At 35.6% G+C, this 19,596-nt stretch overlaps 1 protein-coding gene across 6 annotated transcripts in view; it reads left to right on the top strand.

The window, feature by feature from the left end:
• Nucleotides 1–19,596, top strand: part of Cngl (Cyclic nucleotide-gated ion channel-like) — a 360,771-nt gene that overhangs the window by 45,150 nt on the left and 296,025 nt on the right. For 4 of the 6 annotated variants that reach the window (XM_064074083.1, XM_064074085.1, XM_064074084.1 and 1 more), the window contains exon 2: nt 11,880–12,111. In XM_064074083.1, the coding sequence (XP_063930153.1) occupies nt 11,962–12,111 (150 nt within the window). In that variant the 5' untranslated portion in view covers nt 11,880–11,961. Of the gene's footprint in view, nt 1–11,879; nt 12,112–17,401; nt 17,550–19,596 lie in introns of those variants that run through there. The other 2 variants (XM_064074091.1, XM_064074089.1) reach the window with 2 other exon arrangements.

Here is a 19,596-nt window from a genome sequence, read left to right as displayed (position 1 = left end):
ACCTACTAATTAAATTAACCTTTGAAGAACAAGCAGGCCCTCGCTTTTTCGTCCAATCGCAGTAGAACATAGCATAACCTAATAAGATCTTTTGTGCAGTTTGTGCATTGATTCCGTTTAAATTGACCTACAGTTCATATTGAATAAAATAATTCAATTTGAGTCGTTCAGTGATTACTGAGTGAGCCAGCGCGAGTACATTCCTAGCTTGACGGGCTTCCAGGAGATGTCACAATGCTACCGATGGGGTTTTGAGGAAGACCAGCTGCTCGAAGTCTTCATCTCAGGCTTTTTGGATACGGTATGAGTGTAGTTCGAGATGGCTCGTTTGACGAGTCGCGCACTATGACGAATGAATGGATCAATTTGTGCATTTATTCCGTTTAATTTGTCCTACAATAATCATTACACTGGGTAAAATAATTCAGTTTGAGTTGTTCGTTGATTTCTGAGAATAATTTCTAATTTCACTTTGACATTTGGATTTTGCATGGTTAATTAATCCAAAGACGCGATCGCCGAATTTCGACAGTGCGACGGAACATTTCGCGATAAATCGGATCGGGCGCGAATTTCAAAATACGATTTTTAAAACCTTTTTACAGTGAATGAGCGCGATGCAACGATTTGAAAAAAATACTGGCCAATAGCCCTCTAAGGAGATATTATAAAATAAAAACCAATTTGCCATGTTAATTCCCTATGTCCAGACTTGGACGCGGCACCCTGGAGAAATGTGTATCTCAGAAAATCCTTCTATTCGAGCCCTACTTGTTTTTGCCTATTTGCCTATTTTTGATGAGTAATTTTGGGTAAAAGCAAAATGCCAACAATTCAATAACCCAAATCTATTTTTCCACGTAAACCATCAAAGAACAAATTTTACTACACAGTACGTAGGTAGGTTTTGAAATAATTAAAACACCCATGTACAGACCCCCACACAAGTTGTCTCTTGCTTTTCTAGGAAGAGCTTTGATGTGTTAAATACACCAAGTCCTCCTACGACTTTATTTTCGAGTTCTCTTGCTGTATCAGTTAGTTCATGTTGGGTTTTCGTAAAGTGAATTTCACAAGTGTAAAAGTGTTCTAAAAATCAAATATTTTGTGCCATTTTTAAAAATCCCCAAAGACAAATCGTCTTTAAACGACAGATTAAGGAAGTAGACGAAAAACAAAGACCTTCTTCAAGTAGAAAATTGCGAACTGTTTGTAAAGCCTGTGGAACAATTGTAAGTATAAATTATTAATGTTGCACAATGCAAATCCGAAAACTATTTGTGAAATTAATTCCATAAATTCTCATAACCATATATGCCAAAAGAAGTGGCATGTTCTTCAACATGAAAATACTGACATGTACAAAACAAATCTTACTAAAGATACCAGGCAAACTTTAATTTCCTTATTTTATTTTGAACACCATGAGAAAAATTTTTACTATGAGTTATGCAGTGCATTTGTTGCAGCAAATATACCGTTAAAGAATCTTAATAACAAGACATTGACCTTATTTTTAGAGAAAAACTGCAAAAATAATATTCTTGAGGAATCCACTTTAAACAGTCCGTTAAGAATCTCTATTTCTGTAATGTAAATGGGTTTTATTTGGAAGCGTTGATGTGGAAATAATGTTCATTTAGCTGCAATTGGCGTATAATTATCGAAATTAAAGCATAAAATAAATTATTTTGATTGTTGCAATCTCTAAACTTCAGTTATTTGTCAATCGTTTGTTCAATTTAAAACCTATTTCCTTCCACATAGAGCTGCTTTAATAGGTAGAAATATAAAGTTCATCTACTCAAATTTAATAATAAATCGGACACCAAAAGTTAATTTACATCCACCTAGTACCCTAAAATAAACCCGTTAATCGCTAAATAATTCCTCGTTATAACGAAGCAAGCGACAATTAAACTATAATACCCCCCACAGGTGCATTTAACCCTTCGATCCCTTCCGCCAAAGAATCACCCTCCCTCACAAGTTCCAAATGAATCTCCGATAATGATGTCATCCCGTTGTAACCCGAATATCCGACATTCGATGCTCCATTTCTGCATCCCCATAAGCGGATATCATTAAATTTTACAATTTATTTGACAGAACAATAACGTTGGGAAGCGGGAAAAGCGCCAGCTTCCATCGATCCAAACACAAACATCATTAGTAGGCTGTTTGCCGAAAAAATGATTTGTTTGTTTAGACAGAGCATCCGAAACTTTATTGTACGTAGGTAATTTGCTAAAATCTATCGGGGAAATTTGCCAGAAAAGCGAATCTCGAACGCGGAAAATCAAGCCGGCTCCGCTTGTTGTTGCTATTTTGTTTTATTTTTATGCAAGCTACGACGTCGGAATATGTTCGCTGAAATATTGTTTGTTCGGCAAATAATGCAAATTGTATCCGGACGGTCGTAGCTGTGATTTGCGCGAAGTCATTTGTTCGGGGGAAATGTGGAAATTTAAATGTGTGTTTTGGCGTTGCGTACGTGGCAACATGGGGTTACGAGGTGGTAATCTTGTTATGTAGGTGGTTGGGATTATGTTAATTGACTTATTTGAGGTTTCTGAACTGAGTGATATCGTCTACTGAAACTTCGGCTAAAGTGGGGAAAGATATCAAGGAGACTTATTAGTTTATTACCGTAGTTGTTGTCTGAGCTGACGCATACTGATTAGCTGTTGTGGTTAAAAGAACATCGAAATGTTACATAGAGAAAATTATTTTCAAGTATTCCAAATAAATAGAACATACAGGTGTCGCATCCAAACTTGGACATAAGGAATTAACAAGGGGAATTTGTTTTTATTTTATAATATGTCCCCACATCACTTTAAAGCTATTATTGAGTGGTACATTTGTGGGGGTAAAGAAGGGCTATCGGCCACTGTCTTTTTTAAATCGTTGCATCGCGCCTATTCACTGTCAAAAGACTTCAAAAATCGTATTTTGAAATTAGTGCTCTGTCTGATTTGTCGCGAAGTAGGTATAATGGAAAATCGAAGTGTCAAAGTGGATTTAGAAAATATTCCTCGATTCTGACTCAAAAATCTCTGAACAACCTCACACTGAATTATTTTATCCAGTGTGATGATTATTGTAGGACAAATTAAACAGAATAAATGTACAAATTAGTCCATTTATTGGTGTTGGGTGCTGCACATGAATTCCTCTACGAAACTCCTGGTCGTAGTGCGCTACCCTGTCAAACGAGCCATCTCCAACAAGCCCGAGATGAAGCCCTTCGAGCAGCTCGTCGGTGAAATGCTTCATATACTCACACACAAGTCATTAAACCATCGAGAGGACATCAGCGGCCCTAAGAGGCCTTATTTTGGATTGTTAGTTGGAGATTAACATTACAGGGGGTTGTTGGAATTTCAGGATTTTTGGTTTTTGTTTTGTTTTGTTTTCGGTTTCATTGACGTTATGTCAGTTATATGTCAAAATTGCTAGTGAATCATTTAGTAAATTTATCCGCGGTTGGCAACAATGACCAAGAACCCAAATTAATTTAACTTTTTTAACATTTTTTGACATTTTATCGTCCAACCATTTGTCGTAATTGTTTCATGTATTAGTTAATTAAAAACAATATTAAGTGAAATATTTTAATGAGATTACTAGGTAAGGTTTAATTTTCATAAAGTTTAGATACTAATTCCAAACATTATAGCCCTGAAGAAGAGAAAATATAGGTCTCGAAACGTTGACTTAAATAATTAGAATAGTGTTTTTTGTCCTCCTTTCTCATCATCTTCTTTCTAGATTAATAATAATGGACGTGAAAATAAAAATAAAAATACTTAATATTTCTCAAAACAAAGTTAGGGTAAATGTGTACAAGAGTGCGCATATGTATAAGAGTACGCACTGATGATTTCTGCTTATTAGTGCCATCTGGGTAAGATGAAGTTATACCATTCAGAATTTAATGCTAAACCTGAGATAAAGGTGCAAAAGTGACCTGAATATAGTTTATCGTTTGGTCGTACTGACGATTTTATGTTCACACGTTGTGTGGATGTAATTTTTACCGCTCATAGTTTTAGTTTTTTGTAAGGTACGTACCAGTTCTTTTATTTTACAGTAATAATTTTCATTACCTGTAACTTTTAAGGTCTCGTTATACACTAACAGTTTTAGACTTTCTATCCATTAAAAGCTTTTAACTTTGAAAACATTAGGTTATGTACAAATGTACAAGAGTGCGCAGCGAGGTATTGTATAAGAGTGCGCATTGCTTGCAATACGTAGTCTAATAGTCTTGGAGATACATATCATACGATAATGAATTATTTAACTCTACTACTTTGTACTGCTTCTCAACTTATGTGGTGGTGGTTATGGTGACCTTTTTTTTATTTTTATTTCCTGAGCGTGTTGTAATCGAGTCCGTCGACCGACTCTCTATTTTTACGTTTTCTCGTCTTTTCAAGACCCCTAGAGTACGAAGAAATAGGTCTCCCGTTTTATGTGTAGTCTGTAGTCACTTATTCCCATTTATTTTCACCTTAGAAACAAATATTTTTTCATAAAATGTAATGCGTACTCATAAGCATTCAAATGCGCACTCTTGTGCAATGAACTGTCTAAGAGTGCGTATTTACACATCTTGACAAAAATTGAAATTACTCTTAAAATATAGTGGTGTTGGGACGTAAAATTAAATATATCTGATCTCTAAACATGTATATAACGAACCTATATCATAAAATTTGTCTATCCAAAAAAATTAAAAAGTTGTTGACAATTTTACACTAAGTGCGTACTCTTGTACACATTTACCCTATATTGATTTTCATCTCAGACAGATGGGATATAAGAGTTTTAAAAAGCAGTATGCCCAAAAATTGAAGCTTGAGGACTACTTCTTACGTACGGAGCTTTGCGAAGGGCCGCTTGATATTTGTTTCAATGAGGGATGTTCATTTGATTTTTCGGGAGATTCTAATTGTCTGAATTGTCAAATTTGGGCGGAATTACCGAACCCTCACGTGGCCCATGATCATCGAGCTCAAAGATGTGCAAGTGTCAGTGTACGGGTGGGGTTCTAGGACATCATGTCATTGGTCCTTTTTTCAACGAATTGGATTGAATGCTCAAAAGTACGGCAATGTGCTAGCTCAGCAAATACTTTTTGGCGGAGCCAGATAGCTCGCATAAATGCTGTTTATTTAAACCAGCATTTTCCGCAACGTTGGATGGAAAGTTCTGACCGACGCACTAGCCTGCGCGTTCGCCAGATTTAAATCCCAGTGATTTTTTTCTTCGGGAATTTCTTCATGACATTTGAACATTACCAGCTATGCAAACAGAGACGCACTGAAACAAGCAATCCAACAATATTGCCTTCAGATTTCACCTCAAATGCTGATCAACACGCGTAGGAGTTTTAAAGATCGACTTACTTACTTTATATACAGCAGCTGAGGGCGGCCTTTTTGCGTAATTCTTGTAAATAGTGCAATACTTCTCCAGATTTGTACAATATTTCATTACTTCATTCGTTACCTATTGTTGTTAAGTTTTGTTATTTGTCGTGATATAAATAGTTTATTAAAAGGTTCTTTTCAAAACCGCCAGCTGTTGTTTTAATGGTAAATCTGGCAGAGTCTCGCTTTTTCATCTAATCGCAGTAGAACATTTTAATGAGACTCTAGTAAAAAAACTCACTAAAATCTACAGCACTACATAACCTCATAAAATAGTTTGTGCAATTTGGGCAATTATTGTGTTTAAATTGTCCTGCAATAATCATTCCACTGGATAAAATAATTCAATTTGAGTTGTTGAGTGATTACTGAGTGCGGCAGCACGAGTAAATCCCTAATTTGACGGGCCCCCAGAATGTGTCACGATGCTGCAGATGGAGGTGTCGAGGAAGACGAGCTGCTCGAAGGGTTTCATCTCGGATTTCTTGGATACGGCCTGGGTGTAGTCGGAAATGACTCGTATGACAGGGTTACGCACTACAACTAGGAGTTTGGTGGACGGATTCATGTGCTTCACCCAGCACCAATAAATGGATGAATTTGTGCATTTATTCCGCTTAATTTGTCTTACTCTTATAATTCAATTTAAGTTGTTCAGTGATTTCTGAGTGAGCATCGAGGAATAATTTCTAAATGCACTTTGACATTTCGATTTTCCATGGCTAATCCAAAGACGCGATCCTCGAACTAAGACGGAACGTTTCGCCACAAACAGTGAATGGGTCCGATGCCATGATTTGAAAAAAAAACTGGCCAATAGCCCTCTTTTCCTCCACAAATGCATCACTCAATAATAGCTTTAAAGTAATCTGGGGAGATACTTATTATAAAATAAAAACCAATTCCCCATGTTCATTCCCTATGTCCAGATTTCGATGCGGTACCTTGTACAATTAACCATTCTAGCAGTAGAGCTAGGGTTGTTGTGTCGTGATGTGGTTTACTTTCAAAATTGCTTTGAACATGGACTAAAATAATTACAGTGAAGTTATCCTACATATTTAAAGTTTATTAAATTGTGCCGAATATTTTTAGAAAACGTATTTGTTTTTTTTGTAAATTGGACAGTGCGGGCAGTCAATGTAACCTTGGTATACTTTTGAATCTTCTTCGATCTTTCGGTACACGATAACAGGATAACGTTTATTATCCTGATAAAACCAAAAATACAAAATTACAAAAACTTTCGACGCGTTTCGCCAACCAGGTGGGCATTATCTAGATAATACTAACCAAAAGGGGAATTACAACTACACTAGCTTATGTCGTATCTATGCTACTCCTTTCACTCTTCTCCTTTTGTAGACGAGGAACGAGTTTGGGAAGGGCCCACCCTCTGAATTCCCTCTGAATTCATGACATGATTGTTGTTTTTAAATATTTCTAAACTCTCGTGAATGTCTGAAATTTACAATTATTAACAAACTTAACTAATTTAAAAAAAAAAATCACGTTTATTCTGTGGTCACTTTCAAAATTATGTTCAATAACAGTTGATTTTTCAGACCTAAATTTGAGGTGAGCCATGTGTTCTTTGAATCCCGTGATGACTGAACTTTTTGTTTGCTTGATATATTTTTGATTACAATCTTTACAGCTTATTTCATAAATTGCCGACTTTTTGTTAAACTGTACTTTATTCTTATGGTTTTCGAGAAGACTTTGAATACTCTGTCCAGATGTGTAAACAGCTTCTGTTCTTTTTGGAGAATAAGCTCCTAACTTTTAGTGCATCTATTTTTGTTTTTAACTTTAATTTTGGAAATAATCGCTCATCGAAAGAAATACTAAAAGCCAAAAATAGAAGAATTGTTAAAGCTATAAAATTTGAAAAAAAATCTTTTAACTGGTTCAGAAAATGCTTTTAACTGCATATACATATATATATATATATTGATCTGATTCAGTATTGATATGCATCCGTGTAAAGTTTGGTGAAACGTTTTCACTCAACTTTGACTGTAAATTTGGAGAGTGCGTCAGCAATTTGTCAATATTTTTTAGATCTAAAAATCGTGCCACAAACACCATCAAATTTTTATTTTTCTTGCAATGAAATAAAAGTATGATCAACAAAAACATAAAAATATATATTTTAAACAGTGCTGCAGGCTCAAGTTCTCCTTCATACACAAACATTCGTTTCTTTTTATTTCCCAAATGTAAACTATGGAGATATTGTAATGGGTCCATTCGGCGAACGGCTTAGAATAAGAAAAAAATTGGTCTAAGGTTACTTACACAGAGCTTTCCTGCAGTACAGCAAACAAATGCAGGGTTGTCGAAAAATTATAAAATTTAATTTTGTAAATAATTTTAACTTTTTTTGTGATACCTCCTTTAAAATAAAGCTATGTGTGGACTGTTAAACTACAGCTAAAGAAGCATGTTATGCGTATGTTTGAAGTCAGTTTTCCATAACAAAATTTTGTTATGACATCATCAGTGCACTGCAATACTAATAATAACTGTACTGTATTCTGAAAGTTTCGGGAAAATAAAATGAACCACTCTTGATTCGACAGTAGCTGCACGCATATAATCCAATATATATCATATTTATTAAAGACCTTCTCAAATTTGTAAGTCATTTAACATATTTATATTGTTACGAAGTAAACACATAGTCCGTCCCGGTAAGACATCTATGGGTTTTCTAGTACATTGCTGCGATGATCGGTGACTCGTTGTGACCGACGGCGGTGTTTCAATAAAGAAAAGCTTAGAAGCGGTTCTCCAGAAGACTCGGTGCTCCAGAACGACCTCGAAGCAACAATCGCGAACCCTCCAGAAGTAATGCGTAATCTTCATTGTTATATCTTATTATATTACCAATATTGGGATATTGGTAAACGAAGAGTGAGTCTATTCTGTCACTCTTTGTAAGCAAGAATATCTGGCCAAATACACTCATTTACAAATTCAAGAAACATCGTTAGAGGCTCACAATAGACATGTAATCAACAGATTTGTTCAAACTCGCAGTGTAAACAGAAGGGAATCTCCTGGAAGACCTTGAGTATTTGAGAAAGTTGTTGATGATTTGAGACGACTCGAGCAGAATCCGCAAAGATCTTTGACAAGATTAAATTTGAAAATATTGAAATTGCGCAATAGGTCCAAAACATTGACGAAAGGATATTACAAGACATTTTTGAAAATAAAAAGATAGTGAACATGTACCTTGAACAAAATGGTGAACTTTTTCAACATTTACTGTGACGTTTAACCACAATAAATTTGTTTCTTTGTGTTGTAATGAATTAGTTTTATTTTTTAATAAGTTGTGGAGAATTTAAGCAAACAGTTATACAGATGCGTCTGGTATCTAAATAACGTTAAAAGGCTCTAACAGTAAATTCAATAGACAGTATTTCAACCAAAATGTGGAAAATGGAAATCCAGAAGAAAACCCAATTGATGAAACAGAAAGTGTACAATCCGTTGACCTTTGTACCTTTAAAACACGCGGAAAATAACAAAATACATTTCCTTCATGGCAACGGTGTACGTAGTTAAATTTACGGCCTTTGTCGTAAGTAAACAAATGTCATATTTGCTGACGCCACAATTATAATTCACTGGAGTCACATCCTTAAAGGATCAAGACAATTTCTGCTTTCCCGAGTGAGTAAATACAGTTCTAAGACATTCAAAAACACATGTTTATGTATATACACAAATAACAAACACTTACACAGAACTAATTACCTACAAAGCATAACCTACCCCAGCTGCGCCACAAGAGAGTTCTCTAAGATTCATGCACGTCAGTTCGCGAATAAAGAACACGATTCGGTTGGAAGAAGTTTAAAATTAATTACAACTTTCATTAGATCCGTTTGTTATTAATTACTTTGTAATTTCTGTAGACCTACAACTTAATGGACTCTGATTAGATTAATAATAAGTTAACTAACAGCCTACTAATTAACGTTATTAAATAAGTCACTCAGATGCCTCCCTAAATTGATTCAATCATCGGCCCCACCAATGAATTAAACTTTCTAGTACCTATTGTCAATTTATTCGCTTCACTTTCGATGGTTATTATTAGATGATAATAGAATAGTTACGAACATGGGATGAATAAGTTTCCATCTACTTCGCTACATATCCTGAAAATGTGGCATCTTGGTTTTGATTTAAGTTTGAATTATTTTTAGAGATGAACTGCGTCAAAGTAAGCCCGAGGATTTACCTAGTGTGAGGTAAAATAATAAAAGCCGCCTCTGAACACAAATGGAGAAGATTTGCAACATTTATTAAAACTGAAGAGTTGTATTTTCTTGAAGTTTTGTCTTTCATGCTTTCTGCTATTGTCATCCTAGAACCTGGAAAAATATGAGATTAATCAAGTCGGGGTTTGTTCAACTATTTATTTTTAATTTTTCTGGAGTTATCTCTTAAAGTACACGTCAATTTATAATGTCTGCGATACTTTCACAACGAAAATAGTTAAAAACTTTCATTAATCACTACATCCGCTTAATACAAAGTGTATTTCGATATGGTGGCGTCGTCGTGTGAGTTAGTTTCATTACCTAATTGCAGGAGTTTCAAACGAAAATAAATAACTTTGCAACACCAGCAAACCTATTTATTGATCATCAGAAATAAAAATGTTCGCTTTTAATCCACTCTTTAAACTGTTTACAGAAGTGATTAATTTTAAAACCAAAAGGATTTAGACAAATTTGTTAAAAAAATTCACTGCACCCGTGATTAAAGAGATTTTATCCACTGGTGCAAATTAGACACTTGTGTATTAAACTTTCCGCCAGTGGATAAAATCTTTACTCACTTGTGTCATAAATAACTATTAAACCGGAAATTGGTGCTAATGTTTTGGTGTATATCACTTGATGTTTGAGTTTACTCCCTGGGCCTCAATATACGCAGTTTAGTATTCTAAAGTGCTTCTTCCTGTTGCTAATTGCTCTAGCAACTTGTGGCAACGTCAAAGTTTGTTCAACACATGTAAATAGACACCGCTGTGCGAAAATCAATAAAGCAGACACTGTCCTTAAATTCGTAGCAAAAATTATAATAATTATCTTAAACACCTTTGATACGCCCTATTCACTAATTACAGAGTACATTAGCAACGCGAGAATGCGTTGGCGTACAAAAACGAAAATAAATTAGTAAACTTACATGGATACACACCCAAACTTTAAATTAAAACCGAAACAGAGATAAACTCATCACAGTCTCCCAGTGCAGACAATTTTTCGAATTTATTGACTTATTTATTAGACTTGTTTACTACAAACGCTACCTTTGCTCGGTACACTGATTTAATCGATATTATATTAGCCTTTTCTTTTGATTTGATTCGTGCCGTGGCTGGCAACCGGCCATGTCGATATCCAATTTCTATGAGGAAAAAATCCCAGCCTGAGGGTGGTGTGTGGACGTGGGCGTCTAGGGCATCATCATCAAGCACGTTAAACATCCATGTCACGTAATAAATTAAACACCAATAATGGCCGATAAGAGTTCCAGCTTTTACGACTTCGGATCGGTTATTATTACGTCTCACATAATACGGCCCTTTTTACTATCGACAGCACATAAAGATACTATTAATTTGATATGTGTGTGCATGTCGTGTAGCCATAACTGTACAACTGAAAACAGAATGTTGAAGGGATGAGTGTTAAGTAACAAAACAAACGGGTCGGGAAAATTTGGAAAAATGTAGATTGCAGCCACCACGACGCATTTTCCTGCAACGCTCCGAACATAGGAAAGTTCAAAGGGTCGCAACAAATAGTAAAATGTACTGTAAAGTTATATGAGAAATAAAATGCTCGTTGTACAATGAACAAGGTTTGTGCTTTGATTTTTGAAGTATGTCGCTATTGTCGTAACTCTTGTATGCATCAATGAATGTACACAACTTGAGTTTTGATAAGAGGAGTCTATAGCAAAAGCGACGGAGAATGAAATTCAACCCAGTCTAAAGAGCTCCCAACGCTTTAAAAATTTACGTTACCTAACTAATACCCGCTCTAACTTTTCAGTAGTATTTTATTTCGTCTAGATTATGGACATTTCGGAACGCGCTTATCACTAGCGCTATTTTACCTCTCGTCTGACGCGTATTCGTTTATATATTAGAAAACCATCATTTACGTCCCACGTTACAGTAAATTTACAGACGTTTGACATCGCCCAGTTCGATTATAATTGCTTTTTCGATTTTTGTCTGTACCATCAGATAAGTCCTTAATTTTTTATAACGACCACGCAAAAATCTGTAAACCCTACGTTAACGACATTTATTTGGCAAAGTTCAACAGTCGCCTCTTAAATTATTTTCTGCAAGACGGGGGCGGTACAGCGGTAGCTTTCAATGCTTTTGCGTTTCAGGTGACCCTGGCGGGCGAGATTTCGTCGGGAGGCGGCTATCACCGCCACCAGCGAGATAGTCGCAGTGTCTGTTTAATGAACGATGAAGCTTAGCGTGTCGGCATATAGAGCCCACGCTTCCGCCCATAAAAAGATCCTAGACACCGCCTACCAGCTCAATTATGGGTCTACATCGGCCTCGTCTCATCAGCATGGGACCCAGTTGGGGCTACCCACGTGTTCGGGTTTTCAGGTAAGTTTATTGGCTGTTTCAGATTTTCGGTTTCTGTAGTTTTTGCTTCTTCAAAGTTTTTGGTGAGGTCGTGGAGCTTATTTTATTCATTTTGGAAATTTGGCTATAAAAAATGTTACTGATTAAATAAAGTTGTCGCGTATAATCTGCATGAAGGACAAAAATTTTGGCTCTTAAAATCTTGAATACAAAAAAGACAAAACTGTACCAAAATAAGAGTATAGTGTAGTTATTTAAGAGTTTTAATTTTATTCATTAGGTATATATTTGCGTTATTATATCAGACAGTCTCACATTTTCAGACATTTGAGTCTTTTATTTTTCAAAATTTTAAGAACTGTAAAATTGGTTAAATCGTTACCTATTTGTGTTATATAATTTGGCAAATTTACAGAAAAGTCAAACATATCTATAATATATAATTCTTAATGGTAGGTACAGACTTGTAAATTAGTTGATATGATTTTTTTTTCAAATTTTTAATGTTTGGGAATGTCTACAAGGTATTGTAAGTATTGTATATTTTAAAGGATTTTGAAATTGCATATTTTCTATGACTTTAGATTGAATTATTCTTTCAGGTTTTAAAAGTTTTGAGTTTTATTTTTCGTACAAATATACAGTGTGGGTCAATAAACGAAGGTTCCTTGTACCTCATTAATTATTATAGATATTTAGAAGAATGACGGCCACATAAATTAAAAAATGTTTCAATTATATAGAGTGTGTTTTTTGTCATCATTTCCCTAAATGAAAGACCTTTGTAGTGTTACATGCTCTGATTAGTCTGATCTTAGCACATTTTATTATAATTAAAAAAAAAAAGTGGAAGGATATTTCGACACAAGTTCCCTCCAGCTTTTTCCACAAATTATAAAATTTGATTTTGTGGATTTATTTTTTTTATGAGAGCCCCTAGAAAATCAAATTTCAGATGAGTTTATCCTTTACAAAATTTTATGATGACATCATCAACATTTTTGTAAAGACATAGATATCAGTTTGAATAGGTGCAGTGTAATTTTTTTGGAGAGGATAAAAGAATACATTTTGATGAACGATTTACCATCATTACGATCAACTTAAAACGTTTGCAAAATTTCACAGCATTCGGTTTTGCACTTTCAAACTTAAATTGCAAAATACTGTTATCAAATTTTGTTTTTTTTTCCAAAAATCTGAATGCCTAGGGTGAAAATCGACACGGATTCACACATCACAGGTGCAGAAATGTCTTATTTTATAAAATTAAAAAAATATATACTATTATAAATTTTTGAGGTGATGTCATGGTGGTGGGGACGATTATAAAGAAAATTTGACAACAATCGGTCTAGTAGTTTTAGAGATTACGTTTTCAATAAAAATGGATATAGACAGACAGGCAGACATACAGAAAGGTAGACGGGGGACCACTTCCTCCGTACATGACACGTCAAGAAAATATGAAAGTAGCAATTCGCCCAATGGACTCAGAAAAGCGTTCGTTAAGTCTGAAACTCCGTCCCCGAACCTATGCGTTTACGAGGCATTTGATGCAGAAGCGAGATATCGACAACATTCAAAATTTGGAGAATATTACTCAAACAATTTTTGTAAAGTAACTGTAATAAACGAGAACTGTCTCATTAAAGAGGGCAGTAATAGACTATAATGCAGTTAATCGGGGCCTAAGTAAATTCGACTGGCGTTCATTGCTATCCAAATCTTTAGTCACTGACAACTGGACAATTTTCAAGAGCTGTCTTCACAGTACTGTTGCACGACATACCACCTTCGTTAACGATAAAAGATCATCCAAAAAGCCATGGATTAATGCAAAAATCTTAAGTTTAATAAGGAACAAAAGAACGCTGTGGCGTGTATACAAAAGAACTGGCTCCGAATGTGACTACAAGACTCATAGGAAGTTCTCTAACAGACTATCGGCCACTATCAAAGAGGCCAGATGCGTTTACGAATCAAACCTCGCGGAGTCTAAAGACACTAAAAGGCTGATAAATATCTCCATACTAAGCTCTCGGGTCCTGTTGGTAAGATACAGATCCAAAGTCCCTTCGGAGATATTATAGAAAATAGTAAAGACATCGCGGATACATTCGCGGATGCTTTTTCTCACATGTTTACAAATGAGCCTCCTGGTCATATCCCCAAAATACTCGGTTCGAGTAACCCTACATCACTTAGCGAGATCGTATTTACCCCTACCGTGGTGCACAAAAAGCTGGCGAGTCTAGATGCTTCCAAATCTCCAGGACCAGATCTTATCACAGCCAAATGCTTATCAAACTGTGCTGATACCCTCTGTAAACCTTTATGCATTCTCATGACTCAGTCGTTTCATTCTGGCCTGCTCCCTCTTGACTGGCGGACCGCCTTAATCCGACCTATTTTCAAGAAGGGTGACAAATTCAATGCTAACAACTACAGGCCAATCAGTCTTACTTCTATTATTATCAAACTTATGGAATCCATTATATACGACCAATTAATAAAATTTCTAAATGAACATCAATTAATCCCAATAGAGCAACATGGATTTTTACCTGGCAAATCAATTCAGTCAAACCTGTTATGTTGTCTATCAGACTGGACTAAGGAGAATGATGGTGGCAACTCACTAGATGTACTATACTTAGATTTCTCCAAAGCATTTGACCGGGTTCCCAAGCGCCGACTACTTCACAAAATCAAGCACCTCGGTATATCGGGTAAGCTTTACAATTGGATTGATGCATACCTAACTGATCGTACCTTCCGTGTTAAAGTAGAAAACAGTCTCAGCAAACCTGTAAAAGTATTAAGTGGAGTACCACAGGGTTCGGTTTTGGGCCCTCTACTTTTTATTGCATTTACTGCTGACCTTAAAATCAGTATTGAGTCGCCATTTGCAATGTACGCGGATGACATCAAATTATATAATAATAGCTGCAAAAATATAATTTTGAAAAAGGACTTGCTCGCAATATACAACTGGTCTAAAGATTGGTTACTTCCACTGAATTGTGAGAAATGTTACGTGCTTCATATCGGAAAAAAAAACCCAAAGTGTAAGTACTATTTAGGTGGAAACGAATTAACCAAAACTGAGTGCTGTCGGGACTTGGGTATCTTCATAAACCAAGAACTAACGTGGTCTGACCACATAGCGCATACTGTCAAGAAAGCGAACTCAGTACTGTTTCTCTTGGGGAAGGCATTTTCTAGAATACACCCAGTGGCATTTTCTAAACTGTACAAAACCTTTGTAAGACCAATTTTAGAGTTTGGTAATTCAATATGGACCCCAGACTTGCAACGTGATATCCACTTGCTAGAATCCGTGCAACGTAAAGCTACCAGAAGGCCTTTTGGTAGAGTCAGACCACAGTACCATGAAAGACTTTCTTTAATGCAGCTAACCACCCTTTCGGATAGACGTATAAGAGGAGACCTTATCACTACCTTTCAGGCTCTCACAAACCCTATATCGCCCATTCGGCAATTATACATTATGAACCTGGACCCTAGACTGCGAGGATACAAATTCAAGTTGCAAAAGCAAAAGTTCTATACAACACCACGTCAAGTATTCCTTACGAACAGGGTTTTTAATTCTTGGAATATGCTTCCGATCGAGGTCATGCAGAGTCAATCCCTACAAGTTTTTAAAAAAAGATACGATCACTATCGAGCCCAAACAACGCAGTAATGCACTAGTAGATTTAGAACCCGCTCACCAGCGCGGGCATAACAGGCCTCGGCCTCTGCCCGGTCGCTCAACTTAATAATAATAATAATAATAATAATAATAAATATCAAGGGGGATTCATAAACCGCGAGTACAGGAGTGGCATTATTTTATAAAATTTAGATAACCTTTACTAGGCAAAATAATAAGGGGACGACAAATTGTTGGTGGGCTTGATTAGACAAACTTTGGTTACCGTTTTATCATTGAAATTATATCCTTAACATACATATAAAATTTGACCACAGTCGGTCTGGTAGTTTCGAAAATTATCTGTCCAATAAAAATAAACATAGACAGGTCGACCGACAAACGGAAACGGCAGACCTACTGTTTCGAACAATAAGTGTCATGAAACGTGGAGAAAACTCGAAAGTAGCCATTCGTCCGACGGTGGTTACAATACTTATTTACTTTACGCTCGGGAAGTCGGGAAGTAAAAAGTAAAACCGTATGTTGCCCCCCCCCCCCCCTCAAGGAGCTATAAACTTTAATGATTTTTTTTTATTTATAATATTTCATGGTATATTAAAGAACGGGCTTTTATTGACCCATCCTGTATATGTAATTTATGTTTGTTCATTTTAGAAAATGTTCAATTATGCCAAAATGTCAGTATTCTGTACAGCAGAATGTATTTTCTGGTTAGGTTTTTACTGTGGTAATATGCAGGTCCGGCAAAAAACCTAAAACTTTTCTTTCGCCATCTTTGGTTGGTTAGATAAGCTGCTGGAAAATGAAAGCATAATTTTTATGCTAAAACCAGTTACCATTAAACGATGCTTTTTATTCAGACTGTGTCAAAAACTGTGGTGTTTTCACATACATATTTTGATAAGGTTTTCGATTGCTAAACATAATTTGAAAATATTTTCCCATTTTACTTTATTTCATGATTTTTGCATTGTAGAAGAAACTAGTTTACGTTATATAATACAGCATGTACCGTAATTAAGAGCCAAATTTTATCAGCATTTTTTGTATCTAAAAATAATTCAGTAAGTTGTGACATATGACCTGTTTTGGTCAGGTAAAATTTATTGTGTCGGTTTTCAATATTTTAGCTAATTTTCCTAAGTTATTAGAAACACCACCACAAATATTTTAAAATGTACTCTTCGTAATAAGTTTTTTTTAAGAGTAGGCTGAGTAATTAAAGCTTGATCTGCTATTCCTTTACGTGATTTATTATACATCGAATTTCAAAACCGATATTTAATGGCAGCAAACTAACAGTTGGATTTATGTGAACGTAATCTAAGACGGTGATTTTATTTCATGCAATACTTATAAAATCCATCATCTATGATATGTTTTGTAAGCAAGATATTGCCTCCATAAACAACAATTTCATGTAAATAACACACTGAAATTTCTATGTTTATAAGCTGGTATAAGAGTAATTTTACAAGCAAATTTATTTCTTTAGTGTCACATTTTGAAATAATAATCTCACCACTGAAAGCAAATTATACACACTACTGTTGCCTCTCACAATATTTGCTCTTTCATAAAGCGTTTCTGCAATGATTAAATGCATCAGTACATCTGTGCATAAGTTGAAACAAACAGTGCGAGAAGATTTATCATCAACTGATGTTGAAACACATTTAATTACACATGTCGTGTAAATAAGGCGTTATGTTATTGTTTTGTTGACGGGAAGTGATACTTTGAACAAAAAAGTGCTTGTCATGGAGGGAGGTAGGTATGTAATAATTTTCTAGGAAATACATCAAAATATATATGTAAATTTTATTTTCACAAAAAAAGTTTAATGGAATTTTTTTATAGAGTAATTAAATTTAAATGTAAGGTGGTCCAGAAATTTCGTATATCTGGATGAGACTTTTTCTAGTAAATCAAAAAAGGCGCTATTCTCTATTAATTTTAATAACTGTGGAGGAACTATAAAGACACTACAAAAAGCAAAAGTAACTTCTAGAATGAGATTTTTTTCTCGTTAGTTTAATCGGCGCATTGAATGAATTCTTCGTAGGTAATTAAAATAAAACATATGGCTGGAAGCTATTGAGTTTAAAAAGTTTACGTTGCGCGAATTTTTAACTAAATCTCTATGCACCTCTGGCAGAATTGTGCATTTTTCGGTCTCGAATGTTTGCAAATCTCGGCCCCCGGGCTTCAGTCTGCAAATTAGATTCTTGACGGGAAAATTGGCACTTACCGCCTGCGGCACACAAATAACTATTATATATTATAGTAACGGCATCATGCGGCATCAACGAGGGATTTTACAACAAGAAAATAGCACCGACATCGGTCCAAGTTACGAAAAATCAATTTTTCCAAACCCCCGAAACTACACTCTAAAGACCGCGTAATTCAATTCCCCTTCCACGAAAAAAACTCTCCATCTCCGCGATAAGAGTTTATCCTTTCTTCCTCTCTACCCCTTTTTGTTTTGCAACAACCCCCGATTGATTCGAGTTCAGGCACGTGTCCGATCTCGTCTAAAACTCAGCCACGATCCTTCGGAAATTAAGACGGCAAAACTGAGATTTTACGACAAGATGGATTGCGGCTGTTACTCTTAATTACTCGGCATAAAACTCGCCCCCGCTCAGTGGCGGCCCAAAGGGCGCTTTCGGGGGCGTAATTTTTCCAATTAAAATGTGCGGACATTAAACAGAGGCATAAAAATGGAAAGCTTTGGAGCTGAAGATATATTTAAACATTCATTTGGAATTTTTATGTTTGTTATTAATGTTCTGCACACAAGATACACAAACACTAGCAATTAATGTATTATTAATAAAATAATAAAGCTCAAATATCATAATCCTTCAGAGATATAAAACTTGAGAAAAGTTTATCTATTTTTTTTTTATAATAAATATATTGGTTTATGAATTTTAAATTGCTCGCTTGTTCCCTACAGCGAGTCGCCTCTGCCCGCCCCTTCCTCATGAAAAAAACCTCCCCAGCGAGGGTGCGTACGAAACCGTGACCTAATTTCGAGGAAACGATGCGGGAAAAACTGCTAGTTTTGCTTCAGTTGTGGTTTTTTATTAAACCGGCGATTCGTTCGGTCCATTGGAGAGACTTTACATCGTTATTTCTTGGTTTTAATCTGATAAACAGCGAGGTAATATTCGAGTGGTGGAAATTGAAAAAAGGACTCTGATCTTTAGCGTTGCGAAAGAATAACAGTTACGGGTGGATGCATCGCGGAGGGTCACGATATTAAGATTGAATTCGAATTTTCAGCGCCGTTAGGGCGGAAAGGGTCTCAGGGACCGTTAGGGTTCATAAACTGGTGCTTATCTTTTTTGTGGATTTGTTTTTAAGTTGATGGCTTCTTTTCAATTTTCGTGCTGTTAGGGAATGATTGGGTGGACTTCGATGATTGCCTTTTGGCTTTTAATTGACTCATTAAGGCAATTATGTTCGGGGTGATTTTCGCTAACGAGATCGTCTACGAGGAATCGAAAGAGTGGGTCGGCTCTAGTTGAAATTTATTCATGCTCACTGTTTGTACTAAAAGACACTTACTTTATTGGTTAGTGTTGGTTTACGTACATATCCATACATATACATAGTTACAGATTCTCACATTTTATATTGTTTTTCTTTTATACTATATTCTTTCAAAACTCGTGAAACGCATAAATTCAGGTTTTCTATTTTCATCTGTCTGTCGTCGTATATCGGTTGTTCGTGGTGATTTTATTAAACTCGTAAGTTCCAAAACTACCAAAATGATTACTTTGATACTTTAAGCGCTTTACGATCAC

The sequence above is a fragment of the Zophobas morio genome, unplaced genomic scaffold (assembly GCF_036711695.1).
Source record: "Zophobas morio isolate AGI-343-1 ecotype UQ-CSIRO unplaced genomic scaffold, CSIRO_AGI_Zmor_V1 ptg000046l, whole genome shotgun sequence".
NCBI lineage: Eukaryota > Metazoa > Arthropoda > Insecta > Coleoptera > Tenebrionidae > Zophobas > Zophobas morio.
This window is presented reverse-complemented; position numbering and strand designations above follow the sequence as displayed.